Source organism: Ailuropoda melanoleuca, chromosome 20 (assembly GCF_002007445.2).
Source record: "Ailuropoda melanoleuca isolate Jingjing chromosome 20, ASM200744v2, whole genome shotgun sequence".
NCBI lineage: Eukaryota > Metazoa > Chordata > Mammalia > Carnivora > Ursidae > Ailuropoda > Ailuropoda melanoleuca.
Window position 1 is genome coordinate 15161349 of NC_048237.1, and position 24867 is coordinate 15186215.

The window sequence follows — 24867 nt, forward strand, 5'->3', positions numbered from 1 at the left end:
GGGAAGTCTCCGGTTTTGGCAATGTCACCTCCTCTGGACTTGATTTTTAGTCATTGTCAGCTTTGAAGAGGCTGCTAGGTGTCTTTCAATGTCTCTTTCTAACTTTAAGGTTTAATAATTATTTACTTAGTCTGAATGGATTAGGTGCTCATTAAACTTTAGTGCTGATAGAGGAGTTAGGATGGCAGAGGAGTAGGGGGACCCGAAGTTTGTCTTGTCCCTTGAACACAGCTAGATAGTTATCAAGTCATTCCGAACACCCAAGAAACCAATCAGAGGTCTGCAAAAACAAAAACTGCAAGTCTACAAGTAGAAAAGTGATCGCCTTTGGAAGGTACTCCTACCCGTGGAGTTGACTTGGGGAGGATATAGCTGTGGATACATTGGTGGGGAAGGAGCCTGCTTACGGAGGCTACCACAAAGTATTAGAAGCCATGGAGCACAAAATCTGAACTTTTAGTAGTCTGGTGCCATGGAGGATGTGCCTGGCTTAAGGGTGTTCAGGTGGCAGAGTGGGGCGGAATCCCAGGACTGAAAGCGTGGTCTGAGGATCCCCTGGGTTGCAAGAATGGGTGGCTCCAACGTGCTGCACTGTTCCCAGGCATAGAAGTGGGGAAGCTTGGACACAGGCAGCATGAATGCAGGGTTATGAGAGAAACTGGGGACACCAGAAGGGTGATTGATTGCTTTTGGATATGTGAGGGCTCGCTGAAGAGAAGGGGGTGCATACTTTCAGCTTGGAGGCTAAAGAGCAGGGCGCTGCCATACTTGTCCTGCCCATCAGCACTGTAAGCCTTCAGGGATCAAAACAGTGCCACCCAGAGGAGGCTGGAGGTGCTTACACCAAGTCCCACGCCCCTGTGGCCTGGAGGCGCATTCTCGCTGAAACAAGTCAGCCTGAGAATCGTTGCAACAGGTCCCTCCCCCAGAAGACTGGCACAAACAACTGGCTGGCACAAAATCGACTGATCCTAGAGTGCTACAAAGCTTCAGCTCTAGAGGAAATAGGATCTAACTTTTTTTTACTTTTATTCTTTATTCTTTTATTATTTTTTCATTTGTTTTATTTTTTCAGTTCCTTTTTAAGTTTTTTACTATTAACTTCTAAAAAATGTTATTTATATTTATTATATATGTTTTACTTTTTGTTTATTTTCATTCTTTTTTTTGTATTTTGGGATCTGAATTCTTACAAGCAGACCAAAACACACCCAGGATCTAGGCTTTTTTTTTTTTTTTTTTTTCTGGACAAAATGATGAGGTGGAGAAATTCACCCCAAAAGAAAGAACAGAAAGTAGAACTCAAAGCCAGGGATGTAATCAATACAGATAGAAGTAATATGTCTGAACTAGAACTTGAAACAACAATTATAAGGATACTATCTGGGCTTGAAAAAAGCATAGAAGACACAAGAGAATCCCTTACTGCAGAGATAAAAGAACTAAAATCTAGTCAGGCCAAAATTTAAAATGCTATAACCGAGGTGCAAACACAAATGGAAGCCATAAAAATGAGGATGGATGAAGCAGAGGAACACATCAGTGACACAGAAGATTACATTATAGAAAATAATGAAACTGAGAAGAAGAGGGAAAGAAAAGTTGGATCACGAGAGCAGACTTAGGGAACTCAGTGAATTATTAAGACTTAATAACATTCATATCATAGGAATTCCAGAAGATGGAGAGAAAGTGGGGCAGAAGGTTTATTTGAATAAATTATAGCTAAAAACTTTCTTATCCGGGGAAGGACACAAACATCAAAATCCAAGAAGCACAGAGAACTCCCATTAAATTCAACAAAAGCCAGCCATTGCCAAGGCATATCATAGTCAAATTCACAAAATACACAGACAAGGAAAGAATCCTGAAGCAGCAAGGGAAAAACAAAACAAAACCAAACCAAAAAAACCCTTAATCTACAAGGTAAGACAGATCAGGCTCACAGGAGACCTGTCCACAGAAACTTGGCAGGCCAGAAGATAATTGCAGGAAATATTCAATGTGCTGAATGGAAAGAATAGGCAGCCAAAAATTCTTTATCCAGCAAGGCTGTCATTCAGAATAGAAGAGAGATAAAGAGTTTCCCAAACAAAAACTAAAGGGATTTGTGACTACTAAACCATCCCTGAAAGAAATTTTAAGGGAGACTCTTTGAGTGGAGAAAAAAAACCCCAAAACACCAAAAGCAACAAAGACTAGAAAGGGCCAGAGAACATCACCAGAAACACCAATCTATAGGTAACACAATGGCATTAAATTCATATCTTTCAGTAATCACTCTGAATGTAAATGGACTAAATGCTCCAATCAAAAGACGTAGGGTATCAGAATGGATAAAAAAACAAGATCCATCTATATGCTGCCTACAAGAGACTCATTTTAGACCTAAAGACACCTGCAGATTGAAAGTGAGGGGATGGAGAACCATATATCATGCTAATGGGCATCAAAAGAAAGCAGACAAACTAGATTTAAAACAGACAAACTATATCAGACAAACTCGATTTTCAAATAAAGCCTATAACAAGTTAAGGAGTCTATCCAACAAGAAGATCTAACAATTGTAAATATTTACACCCTGAACTTGGGAGCACCCAAATATATAAATCAATTAATAATAAACATAAAGAAACTCATTGATAATAATACGATAATAGTGGAGGGGTTTAACATCCCACTTACAGCAATGGACAGATCATTTAACCAGAAAATCAACAAGGAAGCAACGGCTTTGAATGACACACTGGACTGGGTGGACTGAACAGATATATTCAGAACATTGAGTGCACACGGAACATTCTGCGGAATAGATCACATACTGGGTCACAAATCAGCCCTAAACAAGTACAAAAATATCAAGATCATACTATGCATATTTTCAGACCACAATGCTTTGAAACTTGAACTCAATCACAAGAGGAAATTTGGAAGGAACTCAAACACATGGAAGTTAAAGAACATCCTACTAAGAATGAATGGGTCAGCCAGGAGATTAAAGAATTAAAAAAAATTCATGGAAAGTAATGAAAATGAAACACAACTGTTCAAAACATGATATTTGTGTCCTTTCCTGGATTGGGATAGAGCAAAGGCAATCTTAAAAGAGAAGTATGTGTGCGTGTTTGTGTGTGTGCGTGTGTGTGTGTATTTTTTAAAGACTTTATTTTTCAGAGACAGCACAAGCAGGGGGAGTGGCAGGCAGAGGAAGAAGCGGCTCCCCACTGAGCAAAGAGCCCGGTGCAGGACTTGATCCCTGGACCCTAGGATTGTGACCTGACCTTAAGGCAGATGCTTAACTGACTGAGCCACTCAGACATCCCAAGAGGGAAGTATATTGCAATATAAGCTTTTCTCAAAAAATTAGAAAAATCTCAAGTACACAAGCTAACCTTACACCTAAAGGAGCTGGAGAAAGAGCAACAAATAAAGCCTAAACCAAGTAGAAGGAGAGAAATAATAAAGATTAGAGCAGAAATCAATCAAATAGAAACCAGAAGAACAGTAGAATAGATCAATGAAACTAGAAGTTGGTTCTTTGAAAGAATTAATAAGATCGATAAACTCCTACTCAGACTTATCAAAAAGAAATGAGAAAGGACCCAAATTAATAAAATCATGAATAAAAGAGGAGAGATCATGACCAACACCAAGGAAATACAAACAATTTTGAGGACATATTATGAACAACTATGCCAACAAATTAGGCAATCTGGAAGAAATGGACGCAGTCTTGGAAACTTACAAACTACCAAAACTGAAACAGAAAGAAATAGAAAATCTGAACAGACCCATAACCAGCAAGCAAATCGAAGCGGTATCAAAAACCTCCCAAGAAACAAAAGTCCAGGGCCAGATGGCTTCCCAGGGGACTTCTACCAAACATTTAAAGCTGTTTCAAAAAATAGAAATGGAAGGAAAACTTCCAAACTCATCCTATGAGGCCAGAATTACCTTTATCCCAAAACCAGACAAAGACTCCATCAAAAAGGAGAATTACAGACCAATATCCCTGATGAACATGGATGCCAAAATTTACTCACCAAGATACTAGCCAATAGGATCCAACAGTACAAGAAAAGGATTATTCACCACGATCAAGTGGGATTTATTCCTGGGTTGCAAGTGTAGTTCAACATTCGCAAATCACTCAACGTGATACAACACATTAATAAAAGAAAGGACAAGAATCATATGATCCTCTCAACTGATGAAGAAGCAGCATTTGACAAAATACAGCATCCCGCTTGATTAAAACTCTCCACAGTGTAGGGATAGAGGGAACATACCGCAATATCATAAAAGCCATCTACAAAAGCCCACAGTGAATGTCATTCTCAATGGGGAAAGCTGAGAGCTTTCCCCCTTAGATCAGGAACGTGACAGAGATGCCCACTCTCACCACTGCTGTTCAACATAGTGCTAGAAGGCCTAGCCTCAGCAATCAGACAACAAAAAGAAATATAAGGCATTCAAAATTGGCAAAGAAGAAGTCAAACTTTCACTCTTCATAGATGACATGATACTTTATGTGGGAAACCCAGAAGATTCCACCCCAAAATTGCTAGAACTCATACATGAATTCAGCAAAGTTGCAGGATATAAAATCAATGCACAGAAATCATTTGCATTTCTGTGCACCAAAAATGAAGCAGCAGAAAAAGAAGTCAAGGAATTGATCCCATTCATGACTGTACCAAAAACAATGATACCTAGGACTAAACCTAACTAAAGAGGTAAAAGATCTGTACTCTGAAAACCATAAAAACACTTCTGAAAGAAATTGAAGGGGACACAAAGAAATGGGAAAGCATTCCATGCTCATGGATTGGAAGAACAAACATTGTTAAAATGTCTATACTACCCAAAGCAATCTACACATTTAATGTAATCCCTATTAAAATACCACCAGCATTTTGCACAGAGCTAGAACAAACAATCCTAAAATTTGTATGGAACCACAAAACACTCTTGAATAGCCAAAGCAATTCTGAAAAAGAAAAACAAAACTGGAATCATCACAATTCCTGATTTCAAGCTGTATTACAAAGCTATAGTCATCAAGAGAGTATGGTACTGGCACAAAAACAGGACACATAGATCAATGGAACAAAATAGATAACCCAGAAATGGTCCCACAACCATTTGGTCAACTAATCTTGGACAAAGCAGGTAAAAATATCCGGTGGAGAAAAGACAGTCTCTTCAACAAATGGTATGGGGAAAACTGGACAGTCACATGCAGAAGAATGAAACTGGACCAGTTTCTTATATCGTATACAAAAATAAATTCAAAGTGGAGGAAAGACCTAAATGTGAAACAAGAATCCATCAAAATGCTAGAGTAGAACACAGGCAGAAACCTTTTGACCTTGGCCATAGCAACTTCCTACTAGACATGTCACTGGAGGCCAGGGAAACAAAAAAACAAAAATGAACTGTTGGGACTTCATCAAGATAAAAAGCTTCTGCACAGCAAAGGAAACAATCAACAAAACTAAAGACAGCCTATGGAATGGGAGAAGATATTTGCAAATGACATGTCTGATAAAAGGTTAGTATCCAAAATCTATAAAGAACTTATCAAATTCAACACCCGAAATACAAATAATCCAGTTAAGAAATGGGCAGAAGACATGAATAGACACTTTTCCAAAGAAGACATCCTGGTGGTTCACAGACACATGAGAAGATGCTCAACATCACTCTTTATCAGGGAAACACAAATCCAAACCACGATGAGATACCACATCACACCTGTCAGAATGGCTGAAAATAACTCATGAAACAACAGATGTTGACAAGAATGCAGAGAAAGGGGAACCCTCTTACACTGTTGGTGGGAATGCAAACTGCTGCAGCCAGTCTGGAAAACAGTATGGAGGTTCCTCAAAAAGTTAAAGTAGAACTACCCTATGACCCAGCAATTGCACTACTAGGTATTTACCCAAAGGACACAAAAGTACAGATTCAAAGGCGTACATGCACCCCAGTGTTTATAGCAGCATTATGAACAATTGCTAAACTGTGCAAAGGGTCCATTTGTCCATCGTCTGATGAATGGATAAAGAAGAGGTGATATATATATATATATATATATATATATATATACACACAATGGAATATTACTCAGCCATCAAAAAGATGAAATCTTGCCATTTACACAACATGTATGGAGCTAGAGTGTATTATGCTAAACAAAATAAGTCAGTCAGAAAGACAAATACCACATGCTCTCACTCATATGTGGAATTTAAGAAACAAAACAGATGAACATTAGGGAAGGGGAAAAAAAAAGGAAAGAGGCAAACAAACCATAAGAGACTCTCAACGATAGAGAACAAAGTGAGGCTTGATGGAGGGAAGTGGGTGAAGGATGGGCTAGATGGATGATGGGTATTAAAGAGCGCACTTCTTATGATGAGCACTGGGTCTTGTATGTAAGTGAGGAACCACTGAATTCTACTACAGAAACCAATATTGCACTGAATGTTAACTAACTAAAAGAAACAAAAAACAAAAAAAACTTTAGTGATGATAACTAGATAGATATAGAAAAATAGCTTCAATTTATTGCCTCATTTTTTCTTTTAAAATTGGTTAGTTTATGTTAAAGGTGAGATTGTATTTTATAAACCATATATTGGTGTATGTCCTCACAAAGGATTTTTAATTTCCTTCTGGGTATGAGTGGGGCAGTGTGTATGATGCAAATGGATGTCAAAATACTAGAATCATTTCAATGATTTATAAGAAAACTATGAGAGAACTGAGATTGTTGTGGAAATTTCAGTTTACATAATCGCGATAGGTATGCACCATAGTAAATAGTTTGTTGCTACCCAGAGATAGAAATAATGAGTACAACAACCTATTAGCTAAATGCATTTTATACAGAATTACTACTGTCTAATTATTCTTGATAAAGAATTTGTTTTCCAAAGCGATCTTGAGAAAGAGGAACAAAGCTGGAGGTAGCACCATCCCAGATTTCAAACTATACTACAAAGCTGTAGTAATCAAAACAGTTTGGTACTAACACAGAAATAGACACAGAGATCAATGGAACAGGATAGAGAACCCAGAAAGAGACTCATGTTTGTATGATCAATTAATCTACCACAAAAGAGCCAAGAATATACAATGGGGGGAAAGGCAGTCTCTTTTTGAGACAGATCCTCATAAATGCTGTTGGAAAAACTAGACAGCTACATGCAGAAGGATGAAACTGGACCATGTTCTTACACATACACAAAAAGGAACTCAAAATGGATTAAAACCTAAATGTGAGACCTGAAACCATGAAAGTCCCAGAAGAAAACATAGGCGGTAATCTCCTGGACGCAAGCCTTAGCAACACTTTTTTGGGTATGTCTCCTCAGGCAAGGGAAACAAAAGCAAAAACAAACTATTGGGACTACACCAAAATAAAAAGTCTTGCACAGCTAAGGAAACCATGAACAAAAAGAAAAGGCAACCTATTGAACAGGAGAAGATATTTGCAAATAATATATCTGGTAAGGAGTTAATATCCCAAACATATAAATAATTTATACAACTCAACACCAAACCCCCCAAATAATTGGATTAAAATGGGCAGAGAAACTGTATAGATGTTTCCAAAGATAACATACAAATGGCAACAGGTAGATGAAAAGATGCTCGACATCACTGATCATCAGGGAAATACAAAGCAAAACCACAAGGAGATAGCACCTCACACCAGTCAGAATAGCTAGTACCAAAAAGACAAGAAATAACAAGTGTTGGTGAGGATGTGGAGAAAAGGGAACCTTTGTGGTGCACTGTTGAGACTGTAAATTGGTGCAACCAGTGTGGAAAACATTAAGGAGTTTCCTTAAAAAATTAAAAATAGAAATACCGGGGTGCCTGGGTGACTCAGTCGTTTAGCGTCTGCCTTCGGCTCAGGGCGTGATCCCAGGGTCCTGGGATTGAGCCCCACATCAGGCTCCTCTGCTGGGAGCCTGCTTCTTCCTCTCCCACTCCTCCTGCCTATGTTCCCTCTCTCGCTGGCTTTCTCTCTCTCTGTCAAATAAATAAATAAATCTTTAAAAAAAAAAGAAATACCATATGGTGCAGTAATTCCATTATTTTACCTAAAGAAAACAAAAACACTAATTTGAAAAGATCTATGCAACCCTATGTTTATTGAGGCATTATTTGTAATAGCCAAGATATGGAAGTAACACAAATGCCCTTGGATAGGGCACATACACACACACACACGCACACACACACAAGCATGCACACAATGGAATTCCTCAGCCATAAAAAAGAATGCGATCTTGACATTTGCACTTAGAGGGTATTATGCTAAGTGCAATAGGTCAGATGGAGAAAGGCAAATACTGTATGATTTCATTTAAATGTGGAAATTGAAAAACAAGACAAATGAGCAAACAAAAACAGAAAAAGGCTCATAAATACAAAGAACAGACTGGTGGTGGCCAGCGAAGACAGGAGTGGGGAATGGGCAAAGTAGGTGAAGGGGAGTGAGAGGCACAGAGGAAAAGATCTCTGTAAACGGAAGACAACCTCAAGCATTGTTACCCTTATTTAGCGAACTCTCACCTCTCCAATAGTGCCAGTTATCAGGAGAGAAGCACAATTTCACTGTAAGCTACTGAGGGAAGTAAACCTGTATTTTCTTAGTAGCAACCCACAGAGAACTCAGTAGATAAAATTGACTCGTATATGTGAATGTTCACTTTTTGCCTGTCTGAATTATTAGAAGCCAAGTTTTCCTGGTATTTCACTGCTGAATCGTTTACGGTCTTCTGGCAGAACACTCGATGCCCCACTTTTGGGTAGTGTTTGCCAAAACATGGAGTAAATATCTTAAGTACCTCAATTATTCTTCATGGCTTAGACAGGCATTAAAAAATATTGAATCACATTGTGAGAAAATGAAGTGCTTTTCAATTTCAAACAATTCTTTCTCAGACCTTCTGAATACATCAAGGAGAAAGTCTCAGCTAAAAGCTGGTCTTTCCCATCTTTCCAGCATTCTGTAATAGATGGCCCAGCCCTCAGGTTCAGTTTCCTGCAGGCTACTGTGGTATCCAACTCCAAAAGTTGTTTATTTTTATGGTTGTTTTATGTTTATGGTATGAAATATTAATTTTCTATTTATGGGATTGAAACTATGTTGTCTTTTGAAATAAATCAAGTTAAGTAAAACAGTGATTTGACTTAAAGAAAAATATTCAGTAAATGATAGCGTAGGTAGGACATAGGGCACCTGTCACCAAGGAGGTGCTGAAGTTTGGGAAACGCTACTTTAAGAGATATTCCTGAATAATATCTAGGAGTTGACAGTCCCTAGAATAGTTTCCCTCGGTTCCATGTGTTTTATAAAGGAAAAATTAGCGAAGTCGTGAGGCATCTTGTTAAATTTTGGAACCTTTTTTTTTTTTTTTTTTTTAAGATTTTATTTTTATTTATTCGACAGAGAGAGAGACAGCCAGCAAGAGAGGGAACACAAGCAGGGGGAGTGGGAGAGGAAGAAGCAGGCTCATAGCAGAAGAGCCTGATGTGGGGCTCGATCCCATAACACCGGGATTACGCCCTGAGCTGAAGGCAGAGGCTTAACCGCTGTGCCACCCAGGCGCCCCTGGAACCTTTTTTGAGAAGCAATGAAGAGGATGAGAGGAAGATGATAATCTTTATTGAGCATTTCTTTGCTTAATGGTTTTCACATGTGCTCATTTGTTTCTCGTAACGACTTTGAAAAAATTAGTATTAATTTGCACATTCGGGTTTAGGTCTGAGCGTCACGGCTTCCTTCTGCCTACGCTGTTGCGATATCAAATCTTGTGCGCCAGCTGTAGGTATGGTAGGGGTGAAGAGGGTGAGGTAGAGATGACCGAGCAGAAAGCATCCAGTCTGGAGTTAGGGTTTACCTGAATCTGAATCCTAGCTGTGTACACCAGTGAGCCTCACCACTCCATTTACTATGTTATTTACTAGGCGCAAACTTCTCTGAGCCCTTTTCTTTTAATCTATAAAATGTAGAAAATTATAACCAGCTTAGGAATTGCTGGACGGATTGAGTGACGTAGCATAGGTAAAGCATTTAGCGCAGTACCTGGTAAGTAAGCAGTTGCTCAACGTTAGCTCCCTTGTTCTAGTTTTTTTTAAAAAAAAAATCCTCGATGTTCTCCGTGTCAGTTAAGACTGAATGTAATTATTAGATATGCATATGAAATGGAAAAGTGACTCTCTCTGCCCATGAACAAATATCTGATTCATTCTCTAGCCCTCACCCCACCACAAGAGAATGATTAAGGATGAGAGATAGAGTTATCACTCGGTCACATCTATTCACAAGTTAATAAATCAAATGCATTTGACCTTTTTTCTTTTCTCCTTTCCTAGTGTCCACAAAAAGTGTTTGCCTTTATAAAAGATCTGAAGTAAGGCCTCCCGTGTAATAAAAATGTGTTCCTTTCATTGTATAAGAAAATATTAAATACATAAATAAATTATTTTAATCTGATTTAAATAGTGTATTGCATCAATAACAGCATATGTTTTTCTGTATTGGCCACTGATAGCTGTTAAAAACAAGTTCAGGAATGCCATTCAGACATTTGTTGTTCTGAAAAAAGAACTCTAAAATATCATCCCAACATATTCTGTTGTAAAAATGGCTCTTACCTCCCTCTTTCCTTTCACCAAAATTTTCAAAGACCCTGTCAGACTTTCTTAGGTTATATGAACTTAACTTCCTATGATGGATAATTAAAATGAAAAATTTTTTTTATAAGGGTTAGTGCAAATCTTCATGGATAAATTATATCTAGAAAAGCACTTCGAAAATTCACTAGGAAGGATCAATATTTTCATTTATTTTCAGAAATAAGGAGTTTGAAGAAGCCGTTGATTTCTTCACCTGGGCTCTTAAAATTAATCCCTGTTTTCTGGATGCTTATGTCGGACGGGGAAATTCTTACATGGAATATGGCCACGAGAAAGCCACTGAACAAGCACAGAAGGACTTTCTGAAAGCATTGCACATTAATCCAACATATATGAAAGCCAGAATTAGCCTAGGCTATAATTTGCAGGTAACGTTATATAACAACGTTTTAGCCCATAAAAGCACCTTTTGGACAAGGGAAAGAATATATTTGGCCCTTTACTCGTGGTTGGGATTTATGTTACTTCTTTGGTCATGTACATTTTACCTTTTCCTTACTGTCAGTATCCAGAGCAGAGCTTCTGCAAGGTTTGTTAGTTAGAGGGAGCCTGCCTGGGGACCACACCCAGGGACCTGGTGTGCTAGTGAGATGTGGACCCTCTGAACCTGAGCTTCCTTAATGCTTGTACCCCGCCTTACTTTACCCCCACACTTACAGACAACTTTTGAAATTTGCCTGATTAGTTTCACATAAGAATGTGGCTAACATTTGTTTCACTAACTAATACTTGGGCCCCATAGGTATTGTCCTGTTGAATCAATGACAAGCTACACAGAATAAACACTGTACGAAAGTTTTGAAGTGGACTTTAGCCATGCTGTGGGTCAGACAACCACTGTGTACGTCATCTTCCAAAATGGGCGAGTGTTACTCTGTTACCAAGCAGGTCTCTGAGTGATTTCTGGAACACTCTGACCTGACGCATGCACTCACCAACCTATTTGCCTAATAAAATATGTAGTGACATTCTTGGAATAAAGCGCTAAGTGTGCTATATTTTCCGTGAAGAGGAGCTGAGTGATTTTAAATTTTCTTCTTTTTTTTAATATTCAAAATTTTAGACAATGGGCAAAAAATGTGCTCAAATTATCATAATCTGCAGAAATTCTTGTTAATAATCTGCAATTAAAGTTGATTTTTTAAGGTTTGAAAATGAGTTTGGCTGATCTAATAATATTAATAATATTGGAGGTGATTGTTAGGGTTGGTGGTTATAGTGAGGTATGCCCAAGAACTCATCAATAAGGGGAATAAGATTGCCCTCTGAGACTTAAACATAAAATTAGCCATCATTGGATCACAGTAGAAATTTACAAAGTTAACTCGAAGAGACCAGATGACTCCCAAAGCGGCAAGAGCTGACTGCAATCCAGTGAAATATGTTAACACCATCGTTCATTGCATTCAATAGGCATTTTACTGAGCCCCTAATATAGGACAAGAATCGCTCTAGGCCTAGGGATACAGCAGTGAACCGAATATACTTGGTTCTTCTTATTGAGTTTACTACCTAGTAGAGAGATGAGTATCAAACAATCATATGAATAGTTAGTTAATTATACCCGTGAAACAAAGGAAAAGGATGGATTTTAGGACAACTTATAGCAAGGAAACCTAGATTTATTCAAGGGGTAAGACAGGACTTTTTGAGAAATTAACATTTAAATTGAGTGTGAAAGACTAGTAATCAGTCAGAGTTAAGATTTGAGGCTAGGACACAGTGAACAACCCATTAGAAAGTCTTGTGAAAGGGACAGAGGGCCCAAGTGGATGGAGTGTTATGACAAGAAGTGAGTGTTGTAGGACAGGCTAGAGAATTGGAAAATGACTGGAGATGAAGACCTTGCAGGCCAGTTACAAATGTTAATATAATTAACCAAACCGATGACATCAGATTTTTGTTTAGATCTCACTTGGTATGTATCAACCTGAAAGAAGATTGAGAAACACATCAGTAGGAAGAAGGATTGAGTCAGGAAAGAAGGGACTGAGAATAGAGAGTTAGAGAGGTTCATCCACATTCTGCCCAGGGGAAAGAGTTACTATTTGTTCAACAAATACTTCCAGATTTCCCTACTAAGTGCCTTGCACTGCAATATCGAGGTTAGCCAAAACAGATTTCAGGAACAGATGACAGATATCCCATTGTGAGGCTGTTTGCAGCTTAATATTCTTATATTCCTAGTTTCTCCAATGAATTTGTTATGACAGTGTTGATTTTCACAGAATTTGCCCAGATGGAGAAGAATTGCCAGTTAAAGAACAGTGTGTAGTTATCTTATTAGTTTTACGCAAGAGTCACGGGGCTCAATTTGGTTAATGTGAGTCAGCTTCTCAGCTTCTGAGATTCTGGAAAGTTGGATTTTTAGCCTATGCAAATAAAGGACAGACTCTGGACTCAGTGGATTTATCAACTCACTACCTTACACTGATGAAGTATTTAGTTGCTAATTGGTCTTCTCTAGGAAATATGCAGATGCCTTTCAATTAATAGCGCCCCTTGCCTAACTTTTTTCTTGTTTTCCAATTGGTGCTAAGGTTTTTATAAACAGAAACTTGGTAGATTTGAATGCATTTTCCATGGAATATGTATAGTGACCCTAAAATTCCAGATACTGGCGCAGTTTATCAAAATAGGTTTCACACCATTAGTTTGTTCTCTTATTTATTCAACACATTTATTTTATTGTGTTCGTTATATGTGTATTATGTATAACTGTAAATTCAGCATCAGGCAATAAATACAATCTCTGCCTGTGTGTGTGGAGTTCAGTGTAAACTTTGTGTTGATGCTTGTCAGAAGCATTGTTGTTTCATATGGTGACCGTGTTGCACAAGACTGGCATAAGAGATGACTGACAATTGGATTTATTTAAATTAATTAAAATGTTAGCATAAATACTCAGAGGTAATTTAGTCAATTGAATGCACTTAGAGTACAATCTACTTCCTTGTTTAAAATAGGTTAGATTTAGCACAATATAAATTTACCCTTACTAAAGGCTTTATTTGTTTAAGTTAGAACCGTAAACATTTGTCATGTTTTGGGCAATTTCCTACTTCATGTAAACAAAATTTTTTTTAGGCCCAAGGAAAATTCCAGAAAGCGTGGAATCACTTTACCATTGCCATAGAAGTGGATCCAAAATGTTACTTAGCCTATGAAGGAAGAGCTGTGGTCTGTCTTCAGATGGGTGATAATTTTGCTGCAATTCAAGACATTAATGCTGCCATAAAGGTAAAAATCCACTTCGATGATATTATCATTAGCATCTGCTAACACCATTAATGAATAGGGTCATGTAACTTGTCTGTAACTTTTTAAAGTAATTTGTAGGGAAAATAATATTTGTATTTTTTTTCTCCCAGGAGCTTCCTAGAGTAAAGAGTTTCTATAGCTCGCCAATTTTATAGCCTAAGTACATTTAAAATACAAAATACAAACTTATGATAAATGTTGATTTCTCTCAGTAAATGCAATTTATAGTTTCATGGGACGTCAATATTATTTGGTCATAAACAATGAATGTAAAACATAAAATAATGTTATGAGTTCAAAGGAACTAAAGAAAGAACAATACAAATCCCCAGATTCTTCTGTAGTGAAATTGCAAATAAAAACCTCAGGTTTTGTATACAGTGACAGAAAATCTTCTTTTCTTCTAGTTTTTGGATTCTGTTTCTGTAGAAACAGGCAGATTTTGTAATCTTTGAGATGCAAAAAAAGGAAAGCACTGAAAGATAATTGCTACTACCTAGGACAAATAAGCAAGTTAACTATTTAATTTATTTTCCAGTGTAACGGAGTCAAACAGATAAGCTTCCTGCTCACGGGGTCTATCCTTTGGAAAGGAACCGAGTAAAGCGCTAAGATTATTTGCTTTATTGCAACCAAATCAACAAAGGGTTGACACCGAATCAACTTCATACCGAGTCCTTTCTCAAAATATTTGCTCTAATGGGATTTCACCTGCACTATAAAATTACTCATTTCCCATAAGTAGATTTCATAACATTCATTTAAACAGACATGAAATTGGAGATAAATACTGTTCCCAGATGCTAAGTACTCATACTATTATATTGCAGATCAATACTACAGCAGAATTCTTAACGAATCGTGGTGTGATTCATCAGTTTATGGGTCAACAACAGAATGCAATGAAAGACTATCAAGCAGCAATTTCTCTAAACCCCACGTATTCACTGGCTTACTTTAACGCAGGAAATATCTATTTTCACCACAGGCAGTTTTCCCAGGTAATGCATTTTCCTGAACATTTTCTTTCTGACACTAAATGCTTTCTTTGTTATATATAATTTCAAAAAGCAATCCTTACATCGCAGGCTAATCATTCATTAGCTCTTTTTACGAAAGTTCTCTTTCATAAGAATGTTTGTAATTATTTATTACAAGTCCACATCTCTATGGATTTATTCTCATTATCATCAACCATTCAACACTTGTCCAGTAAACAGTGTTCTGGACTTAACCCAAGTGTGGGTCATTGCCTTGCTGTCCATTATTGCCAGCTTCTGGCCTAGAATCCTCTCTCTGCCCCAGCTTAGACAAATCACAGACTTGCTTCAAGACTCTTTTTCATTGATGTGATTATCTAACGCATCTTAATTGCTACCTTTCCTAAATTTCAGTCACATGAACATTTGACTGGGAATGAGGAGATAAGGATATCAGTTCTGGTTTTATAACATCTTAATCTTTTCAGGACGTCTGAAATGAAAGTATTGGGTTATTAGATGATATTTTTTATATTTTGAATTTATTTTATTTGAACTGTAATGCACTTACACAATTCAAACTCAACCTTAACTTTTTATTTATATTCACTCTTTTGTTCTTTACCTTCAACTTATCTTGTTGTCTATCCTTGAATCAGAAGTTTACTTCCTTTACTTTCACCCTTTAACTTAACACTGATGAGTTGTCAAGGTTAGGCCGTTTCCCTAAGTACTGCTTCTAGCAGTATCCTATGTATTTCAGTCTGTAAGTGTTCTTTACTTTTGTTTTCCTAAAATGTTACACCTGAAATGTTATTTCCCCCTTGACTGAAGAATAAATTAATAGGACACTTAAAATATCCAGGTGGAAGGGCTTTGTATTTTCTAATTTTGGAGTTTATCGAGTTTTAATATGGTCTTTTATATGCCAACGTAAAAAAAAAAAAAACTCCAGGGGCCTTTTCAAAAAATAATTTTTGCTATAAGGATAATAGAGTTAAAAATATCCATATAAGATCTACCTTATAAATTATATTTTTAAATTTAGACCATATCCACACTTGTTTTTCATTTGGTTTATTTTGGAGTGAGAAAGGTATTAAGTGTCTTAAAATTAGTGTGCCCTCTATAGTTTTCTTTACATCTCTTGTAATTTCTGCTTCATGAAAATTGCTGCCACATTATTATTTTATGTACAGATATTCATACACATTACATATGCATCGTGAATACATTTCAAATGCCCTTTGTTTCTTTAAAATGCTCTTTGGAATAAATTCACTTTTATCTGATATGAAGACTGTAACCTCTGATTTCATTTGGTTTGCTTTTGCCTGGTATTCCTTTGTCCTTCCCTTTATTTTCAGTGTTCAGAATCCTTTATTTCAGTTTGTGTTTCTTTTATACAGCATAGCGTTAGATTTTGCTTTAGATGGCAATTTGAAAATACTTAGCTTTTAATAATAATAATAATAACAAATTTTGGTATGGTTGATCTTAGTTCTGTTATTTAATGTCATATTTCCTGCATAGATGTATTTGATATATTTTATTCTGTGGTCTACTTTATTAAATTATTTTCAAAAGTTTTCTGATACTTAGGAAGGTTTACAGTTTTGCTTTAGTGATTACCTTTATAAAAATACCTTTATACTCTTCGTTTCTTATTTCTTTAGTTTCTCTATTACGAACAACAATAAAATTACCATTTAATCTCTTCTTCCCTTACTCCTCCCTCTTATCCATTTGTTGATTTTAGTTAATAGTGTTCTCTTTTTAAAAAATATCTATGTTTTTATTCTTAAATGTATGTAAGCTTACAGTGTCAGCTGGTGCTAGCCTTCCACTCTGTCTCTAGTCTCCCATTTTGCTGTGAGTTTCATTATTTCTCCATTGCCAAAGGGCTTAATATTTGCATACTATTTTGTATTTCACTTATTTCACGTTTTAGTCTTAGTTCTCCAGTTAAGTATATTTAGTTCTCATCACCAGGCTTTTTGCCAAAGTTTCCCTCCTGACCACTCATTTTTTAGTTGCCTGAAATTGGTCTTCTAGCAGAGTCCTGAGAAAGGGCTCATGAGAACAATATTCCTTGAATTTTTTAAATGTTCATAGCTGTTTGCCTGAAGCGTTTACAACTTAAGGCAGCTTGTCTGGGTTTAAAACTCTGACTCACTTTTTCTTTCCTTGAGTGTCTTAAGTGTTGTTTCACTATTTTCTGGTGTTGTATGTTGGTGTCAAAAATGATCTTTTTGATGCAAACCTGATTTTCATTCTTTTATCGGTGACTTCTTTTTGTCAAGATCACCAAAGATTTTTAAGTAAAAAGTTTTGCCAAGGTACGTCTCAGAGTTGACCATTTGGAGTCAGTTTTAAAATACACAGTGTGCATTTTCAGTATGTAGATTTCAGAAAAGTTTTGTTGAATTCAGTGTAAAAATTTTTTTTGTTTCATCATTCTCTTCATTGGGAATAAATGCCAACTATTATATATAAGATGCCCTTTGACTTCTATATACCAATTATTTTTTCTCATGTTTTTTATTTCTTCGCTTTTGTTTCATTTTCTTTGCCTTTTTCACATCTCTCTCCTAAGTCTTTCCTTGTTCTCTGAAATCTCTATTATCCCCTGTGGACCTTATAGATCAGGTTTCTTTAAAAAAATTTTTTTTTTTTTTTTTAGTTTCATCTCATTCCCATGTCATACCTTCCTGGCCACCGCATTTCTGAGATCCTTCATTTCTAATTTATTTTTTCTTAAATTCAGTTGCTCCCTTAGCCATTTTTTTCTAGTTCATTTTGAAATGTTATGTTATAATTTTTATCTACGCTGTAGCAATACCTTTTTATCTGGTGAGTTTTTATTATCTTTCCAAAAATTAAGCTATTTTTTTTTCATCCTTGTTTTTACAATGAGGGCAGGCAAATTACTTTTCTGTTAATCACATTTGGATGAGACAGATTTTTTTCCTTGACTAATAGCAGAGATTCTTATGGGAAGCCGGGTGATAAGCCACAGTAACTTGCCAAGTTGTGCTCCTTTTGATGCTATGGCAAAGGACTTTACAAGATGTCCTCTCTAGCCCAGCTGGTCTGGGAAGTCTTCTACCACAAGCTTTGTGTTTCTCAGAACTTTTCACAACCCTTGCCTTCTAAGACGACGTACTCGTTTTAAGAAGTTGTTTTTATTGCTTGCATTTTCTGAGACCTGTAACCTCTGTGTTCTCTTGTGTCACCTAATACTGCCACTGTATCCCTTAATAAAATGATCATTGGGTCATCTTTCTCTACCAAGAGGCTATGGTTCTTGTCTTTATTTTTCTGGAAAAGTTGAGCAAATATTTCCTTATACCACTTAGCTCTTCATTCCTTCAATCTCCATATATTTATGATATACCTGCCATGTATGAAGCATTAATAATACCCTGAAGAATGCAAAGCTAAACAAGATAAGAAAGGTTTTTTTTCTGATGGAATTTTCTTTTATTGGTGGTAGAAATAGAAAATAAACAAGAAAACATTAGTAGTGATGAACATCGAAGACAGTCTCATGTAAGCATTATTCTATCAGTCTGAGCATATGTGTGGGACTACATGAAATCGAGATTGCCTGGATAGCTGGTATAGGTGGAGAGAAGGGGTTTAAGGAGCAAGGTCTGGGGTAACACCAATGTTTAAGAGTGAAGCAGAGAGGAGATGCCAGAGAGTAGACTGAGAAGAGAGCATCTAGCCAGGATGATGGGAAGAAAAGCAGGAGAGTATGATAATGCCTTGAGAATAATGTGCTTTAAGAAGGGAAAAGTGTCTTGTGTCAAATGCTGCTGGGAGAGGTCAAGGAAGAGGAGGTTGGAGGAAGTCACTGATGATTTTGGCAAGAACATTGCTGTGGCAGCAGTGAGACAGAAACTTAAATAGGTAAGGGTTGTGGAGGAAATGTGAGGTGAAGAATTAGAGCAGTTCAACTGGTTCAGGAAGTTCTGTGAAGAGAAGTAGTGAAATGAGAAGTAGAGAAATGAGGTGGAGTGGGGTAAGGAGTTCTTTTTATCCTGTAAATATGAAGGATAGTGATTCTTGCTCCTATGTTAATGAAAAATGTAGTAGAAAAGACAAAATAGTTGGGGCAGGAGAAAGTGGCAGGGATAAGTAGGATCAAAATCTTTGAGAACTGGGGTTAAAGTTTGGAAGTTTCTGGGTTGGCCTTTGAAGGGACCAGGACACACTATCGATTATGTCATGAGGGAAGGCAGAGAGCTGGGGCACAGTTGCATGCAGACAGGCAGATTTTGAGAAGTAGGCATTTCTACTTACTGATGATATTTTCTCTATGGAATACGAGTATCAGTTACCAGTTGAGAGTGGGGTGGACTCTTGAAAAGGGGGACAGGGTGGCTAGGAGCTCTGAGGAGAAAAGAGAAAATGTGAAATAACTGTTAGAGAGAGTAACAGGGTGAGCATACTAGGGAAGTGTAGTAGGATTACCAGACAACACTAAGCTCGCATTTTAGGCTCATGCTTATGACATCAGCGGCAACATATCTTTCTCTTCCTCACTTCTTTCATCCATCAGTCATCTAATCCTGTCAGTTTTGCTTCTTAATTTTTTTCTCAGATGTGTGCCCTCCATTCTGTCCTACTGTCATTGCCTTGGTTTAGCTCTTATTCTTTCCCAGCTTAGATCATACCTCCAGGCAGCGAGCCCTGTGATGAGTTTAGTTGACCTCAGAAGGGGAGCTAAATGCTGGGACAGAGAATAATCTAGGGTATAATCCTGTAAGGCATGAATGAGATTGTTGCAGGTCAGACCTCAGTGGACAGTTGGCAGGCTAATGTTTTCCCAGGTAGACAGGCCAGGGTCAATGGCCTTAAACTTCATGAATCTTAGACCACCTCTGGTTGGGTCCTAGCAATGTTTCCCTGTGTTGTGGAGTTAGTTAATGAGATAAAGACAAATAAAATGCCCAGGTCAATTTTCTATTCCAATAAATGTTTAAGATCCACATGAGAGGGAGACTCTCACCTTTTAAACTTGTCTTTAATAACTCCATGCGTATCATGTATAAAACTGGTTAGATTTAAAGTGTATTTGAACTTTGATTTTCTTTTTTTTTTCTTTTTTTCTTTTTTTTTTTTTTAGTGTGGTTCTATTTCCCTGGAACTGGGGTAATATTAACTGGGCAAATATTTCATCTAAAATGTGTTCTGTCCTCTGTCTTGATATATACTGGTTGTTTGGGCTTCCCAGTGCACACCCCCTCCAGAGTTAAGAAGACTTTGCAAGAAGTTACGCAGCTATGGTATATTTTAGTATGCTCGAGGCCTCTTTGTGGAGAAAATGGCTTTTGTCCCCTGCTCCCCCACCTCCTCAACCTTTGTTTCTCACTGTTCTGGAAGGAAGATTTAGGGGCAGGAAGAAGAGTCCCTCAATAGATCAAATAATTTCTAGAGGGTTCAAATCTCTATATGTTCTGGCTTCTTTTATCATTAGTTAGTGACTTAATAATTGTAAATCACTTTTGGATGAGCTATGTGCATGCATCATGAACTATGGGTGACTAAAAAAATAACTGGATCTGATTTTTAATTAATTACAGATATTAGGACATTAGACCAATTGTTAAAAAACGAAGGCCATCATTGTAGTAGGAGTCTTGGGCCTCAATTATTTCAGAGCCATTACTCCTATACTTCAAGTTACTTCTTTAAACGTATAGGCTTTTATTTTCTAAGCAATATATTTTGGAAGCTATAATAGAAAGTAACATTGTTCACAGTTAGACACATTATTTTGTGTTACTGAATTCTTTTATCTTAGCTGAGATAGGCATTTGCTCCTACCTGATTGAAGTCATGTTTTTGCGATGTAGAATAGTGTGGCCTTTATTGATCATTTACTGGTTAATTAAAATGAAGCCTAAATTACTTTTTGAAGAAAGTCTTGGCCCTGCTTGGAGTCATGTCCTTGCCTCACTTCTGATGATTGTGAGTCCAGCCTTCTGTTCGGGAGTGAATTCTCTTTAAGCTCTTCACAGAAGGATGTCAATTCTGCCACCATCTTAACAGATCCTTCTACCGCACTTAGCTGCCACATAGAATAGTTCCACCCAAAAATGAGATGGGTTACACAATCTTGATTAATTGCCTCTTGAAAGTCAAAGGCAGCAAAACTCATGGAGAATTGTCTTAGGGCTATGTTGTCTCTCCATTTGTAGACACTGGGAAGAAATGATACATCAATAATGATTGAGTTGAAATAAATCGGTATTTCGAATATATATGGATATTTTGTACATACTTTACATATTAACCTCACTTAATCCTCAAAGCAACACTGGAAGAAGAGTTCTATTTGTTACTTCCATTCTACAGAGAGGAAAACTGGGGACAAAAAGAACTTTAGTTATTCACCCAAAGACATGGAGATAACAAGTGGAAGAGCCAGGATTTGAACCTAGAAATCTGGCTCCATGGGTTGGGCTCTTGGCCACTGGGCTACCAGTGTTCCATTTCACTTATGATGGAAGAGAATTGAAGTCAAATCCCTGGGAAACATAGAGAAAAATAGTTCAGTGACGGAGACAGAGAAAATGACCAGAGAGGTAAGAGAAAAACCAGAGAGACACTCTTTCCTGAGGACAGAGAATTTATAAAGGAAGGAGAGATCAAGAGTGTCCATGCCCCAGAAATGTCCTGAAAGAAAAGAACTAGAAAATGTCCGTTGTGCTTGAGGACATATGCAGCCTTAGCACGAGCAGAACTCACAAAATAAGGGGAGATGGTTAGAAGCAAGATTGTAGTATGTTGGGGAAAACTGAGTGGTAAAAAATTAGAAAACAACCGGTACTGTTAAAAATGACTTTTCCTTTAAGTGAAGTAAGTTTTAAAGTAGGAGCCAAATTTTTATTCATCATGGAATTAGAGAAGAGATTCCTATCTTGAGTAGTAGGATATCTAATCAGCATCTGAAGCTCTTTGTGGTGAAAGACCATTTAAAACAATTTCTAACTTATTATTCACCAATATGTTGCTAAAACACAATATAAACAAGTTACTAGAAGTACGCTCTTGTGCTGGAATGTCATAGCCACGTCCAAGTGCTATAAAAGTTACTAATGATTTACTCTAAGTTTCTGTACTTAATCTCTTTATAGAGCTGTAGCAAATGATTTCTCGGGCTAAGACCCCAAAACCAGTCTACAGACCACACTTTGAAGGGTCCTTTTCAGCTCGATGATTAGTAGAGAGTAATCTGGAGTCTTTCTTCTTCTTGACAAGTTGATTTTCCCCCTCTCTCTTCCTTCTTCATAACTTTCATAGTATCACTAAGTTTTTATCCCTTTTTGGTATGGTTTAGAATCTTATTTGGAAAATTCATTTAACTTTTTAGCTCTTAGATACTCCGCTTTTATGTGAAGAATGTTAATTTTCTAACATATTTTATCTTGTTGTGACCTTCTTTTCTAATTTATATTTTACCTTTTTTCTGGTGCTGTATAAGGATGTGGGATTTGAGGGGTAAGTAGTGGAGCCTTTCACCTCAGGAAGGAGTAGTATTTTATCACTGACATCCTTGAGATTTGCCAACACATGGTGATAACAGAAAGCAAACTGACTTTTGGCTGGTTTTATTATTGTCTTTTACATTGTCTACAGACAATGCACTTCTTTTTCAGCTCCACCTGGGATGCAGTGCTGCCACTGCCCCCTTGGCATGCCCATGTCCTTATTTTAAATTAAGAGCAAAAGCGCTTCAGATTGCTATATAGCTGCCAATTAAAATATATTCAAATTATCATCATCTTCACCTTTTCTAGGCCAGCGACTACTTCTCAAAGGCTTTAAAGTTTGATCCAGAAAATGAATGTGCTACCATGAATCGAGCTATTGCAAATACGATATTAAAGAAATACAAAGAAGCAAAAGAAGATTTTGCATGTGTGGCTGAAAGCTGTCCCTTCTGGGCTGCAGTATATTTTAACAGAGCTCACTTCCACTGTTGTTTAAAGCAATATGAATTAGCTGAGGAAGACCTAAGTAAAGGTATTTTTGTTTTATAATTTTGGGGTAAAATCACAGTATGTTTGTTTTTAGACAATAAAAAGAAGGAAATCATCAGGTCTATCTGTCTAGGTAAGCTTACCTAAGAATTTTTTTTTTAAAGATTTTATTTACTTATTTGACACAGAGAGAGGCAGCCAGAGAGAGAGGGGACACAAGCAGGGGAAGAGGGAAAGGAAGAAGCAGGCTCCCAGCAGAGCAGGGAGCCCGATGCGGGGCTCGATCCCAGGACCCCGGGATTACACCCTGAGCCGAAGGCAGACGCTTAATGACTGAGCCACCCAGGCGCCCCTGAATTAATGTTTTTGATATANTTTTTTTTAAAGATTTTATTTACTTATTTGACACAGAGAGAGGCAGCCAGAGAGAGAGAGGACACAAGCAGGGGAAGAGGGAAAGGAAGAAGCAGGCTCCCAGCAGAGCAGGGAGCCCAATGCGGGGCTCGATCCCAGGACCCTGGGATCACACCCTGAGCCGAAGGCAGACGCTTAATGACTGAGCCACCCAGGCGCCCCTGAATTAATGTTTTTGATATATATTATCTTTAATGCCATCAGTATAGATTCCTTTATGGGATAACTTAAAGCGTAGATAAGCTGAGATACAGAAAATCACTAGGGAATCCAGACAAAAACAATGCCAGCCTTTCAAGGGAAGACACTGTACTGTGTTCCTCCAGTTAGTTTTCTTAGAAAGGACTTCATATTTTTAATTTTACTAAATAATTTCTTACATTTGAAGAAAATGCTTTCAAATAAGCAACGCAGAAGTGCTTATAAAATTTTTATTTTTAAAGCATGAGACTGTTTTCCAGTGTTATCATAAAACATATCATGAAATGTTTTGCTTTTACAGCCCTGTCTTTGAAGCCTGATGACGCTCTAGTCTATAAGCTTAGAGCAGAAGTCCGCGGAAAAATCGGTCTCGTCGGGGAAGCTGTGGCCGACTATGTTCAAGCGCTCAACCTTCAAGAGTATGCCTCGGTGGTATGATTGCAGGGACCATGGTTTCTGTAGCAGTCCACACAGCTCTTCTTCCAGAAATGGAAACTAATTTTTTGTTTAAAGGGTTGCACTATCTTCATTATTGCATACATTATGTTTTGTTATCTATATAACCCTTTAACTCATTTAAAAAATATATTTATATATTAATTCTAAAACTTCCAGGTCATTTTCTGCATATTTGAAAAAACTAAAAATAATTTCTTCTTAGGGTGCAGCATTTAAATGGAAATGTTTCTTATGGAATATTAACATTTAAAATATTTTCTTTAAAGTCAAATAATTCCTTTTGAAATAATATAATCTTCATGATTATAGAAAAAGTGTCATTGACCTTTCATCAGTACCTACTCAAAACGTATTCAACAGTATCCAGGTCAAAAAAAATTAACACAGAGCTGATGGCTATAAAGAAATCAAGTACATTTCTTCTCTCTTCCTGTAAACAATGTCTACACAGGCCCGTATTCTTCCTGGTAGTTATATTTCTCCACCAGATAAACATGTTTCTCTTTTACATGTTTCCTCCCTTCCAGCATAGCACCTTTAAAAATTTTGACCTTCCCGTTTCCTTGATATAGTTCTTTTTGCCTCTTTGATGCAAGTTTCATAAACATATATAAAAACTTTGTATACACTTATAATTAGTGCTTCATAGAAGTTAATGAGTAAAAATTAAAGGTAGCTAAAAATTCTGTATAGAATGTCTCCAAAGGATCCTTGAGTGAACCAGAGAACCTCTTTTATCTTACTGATAAGAACAAGATTTCATTCACATTTGCTTCACTCACTTACTTTCCTTCTTCATTTCATTCTATAGCTCCTCAGAGACTTGTTTTCACAGA

At 37.1% G+C, this 24867-nt stretch overlaps 1 protein-coding gene across 1 annotated transcript in view; it reads left to right on the plus strand.

Moving 5' to 3' along the window:
* The window catches only part of TTC6 (tetratricopeptide repeat domain 6), a 162763-nt gene extending 138753 nt beyond the window's left edge, over positions 1–24010 (plus strand). The window contains exons 27-31 of the mRNA XM_034648624.1: positions 10880–11090; positions 13810–13962; positions 14814–14984; positions 22775–23000; positions 23874–24010. Of these exons, the coding sequence (XP_034504515.1) occupies positions 10880–11090; positions 13810–13962; positions 14814–14984; positions 22775–23000; positions 23874–24010 (898 nt within the window). The remainder of the gene's footprint in view (positions 1–10879; positions 11091–13809; positions 13963–14813; positions 14985–22774; positions 23001–23873) is intronic.
* The last annotated feature ends 857 nt before the right edge of the window (positions 24011–24867 follow it).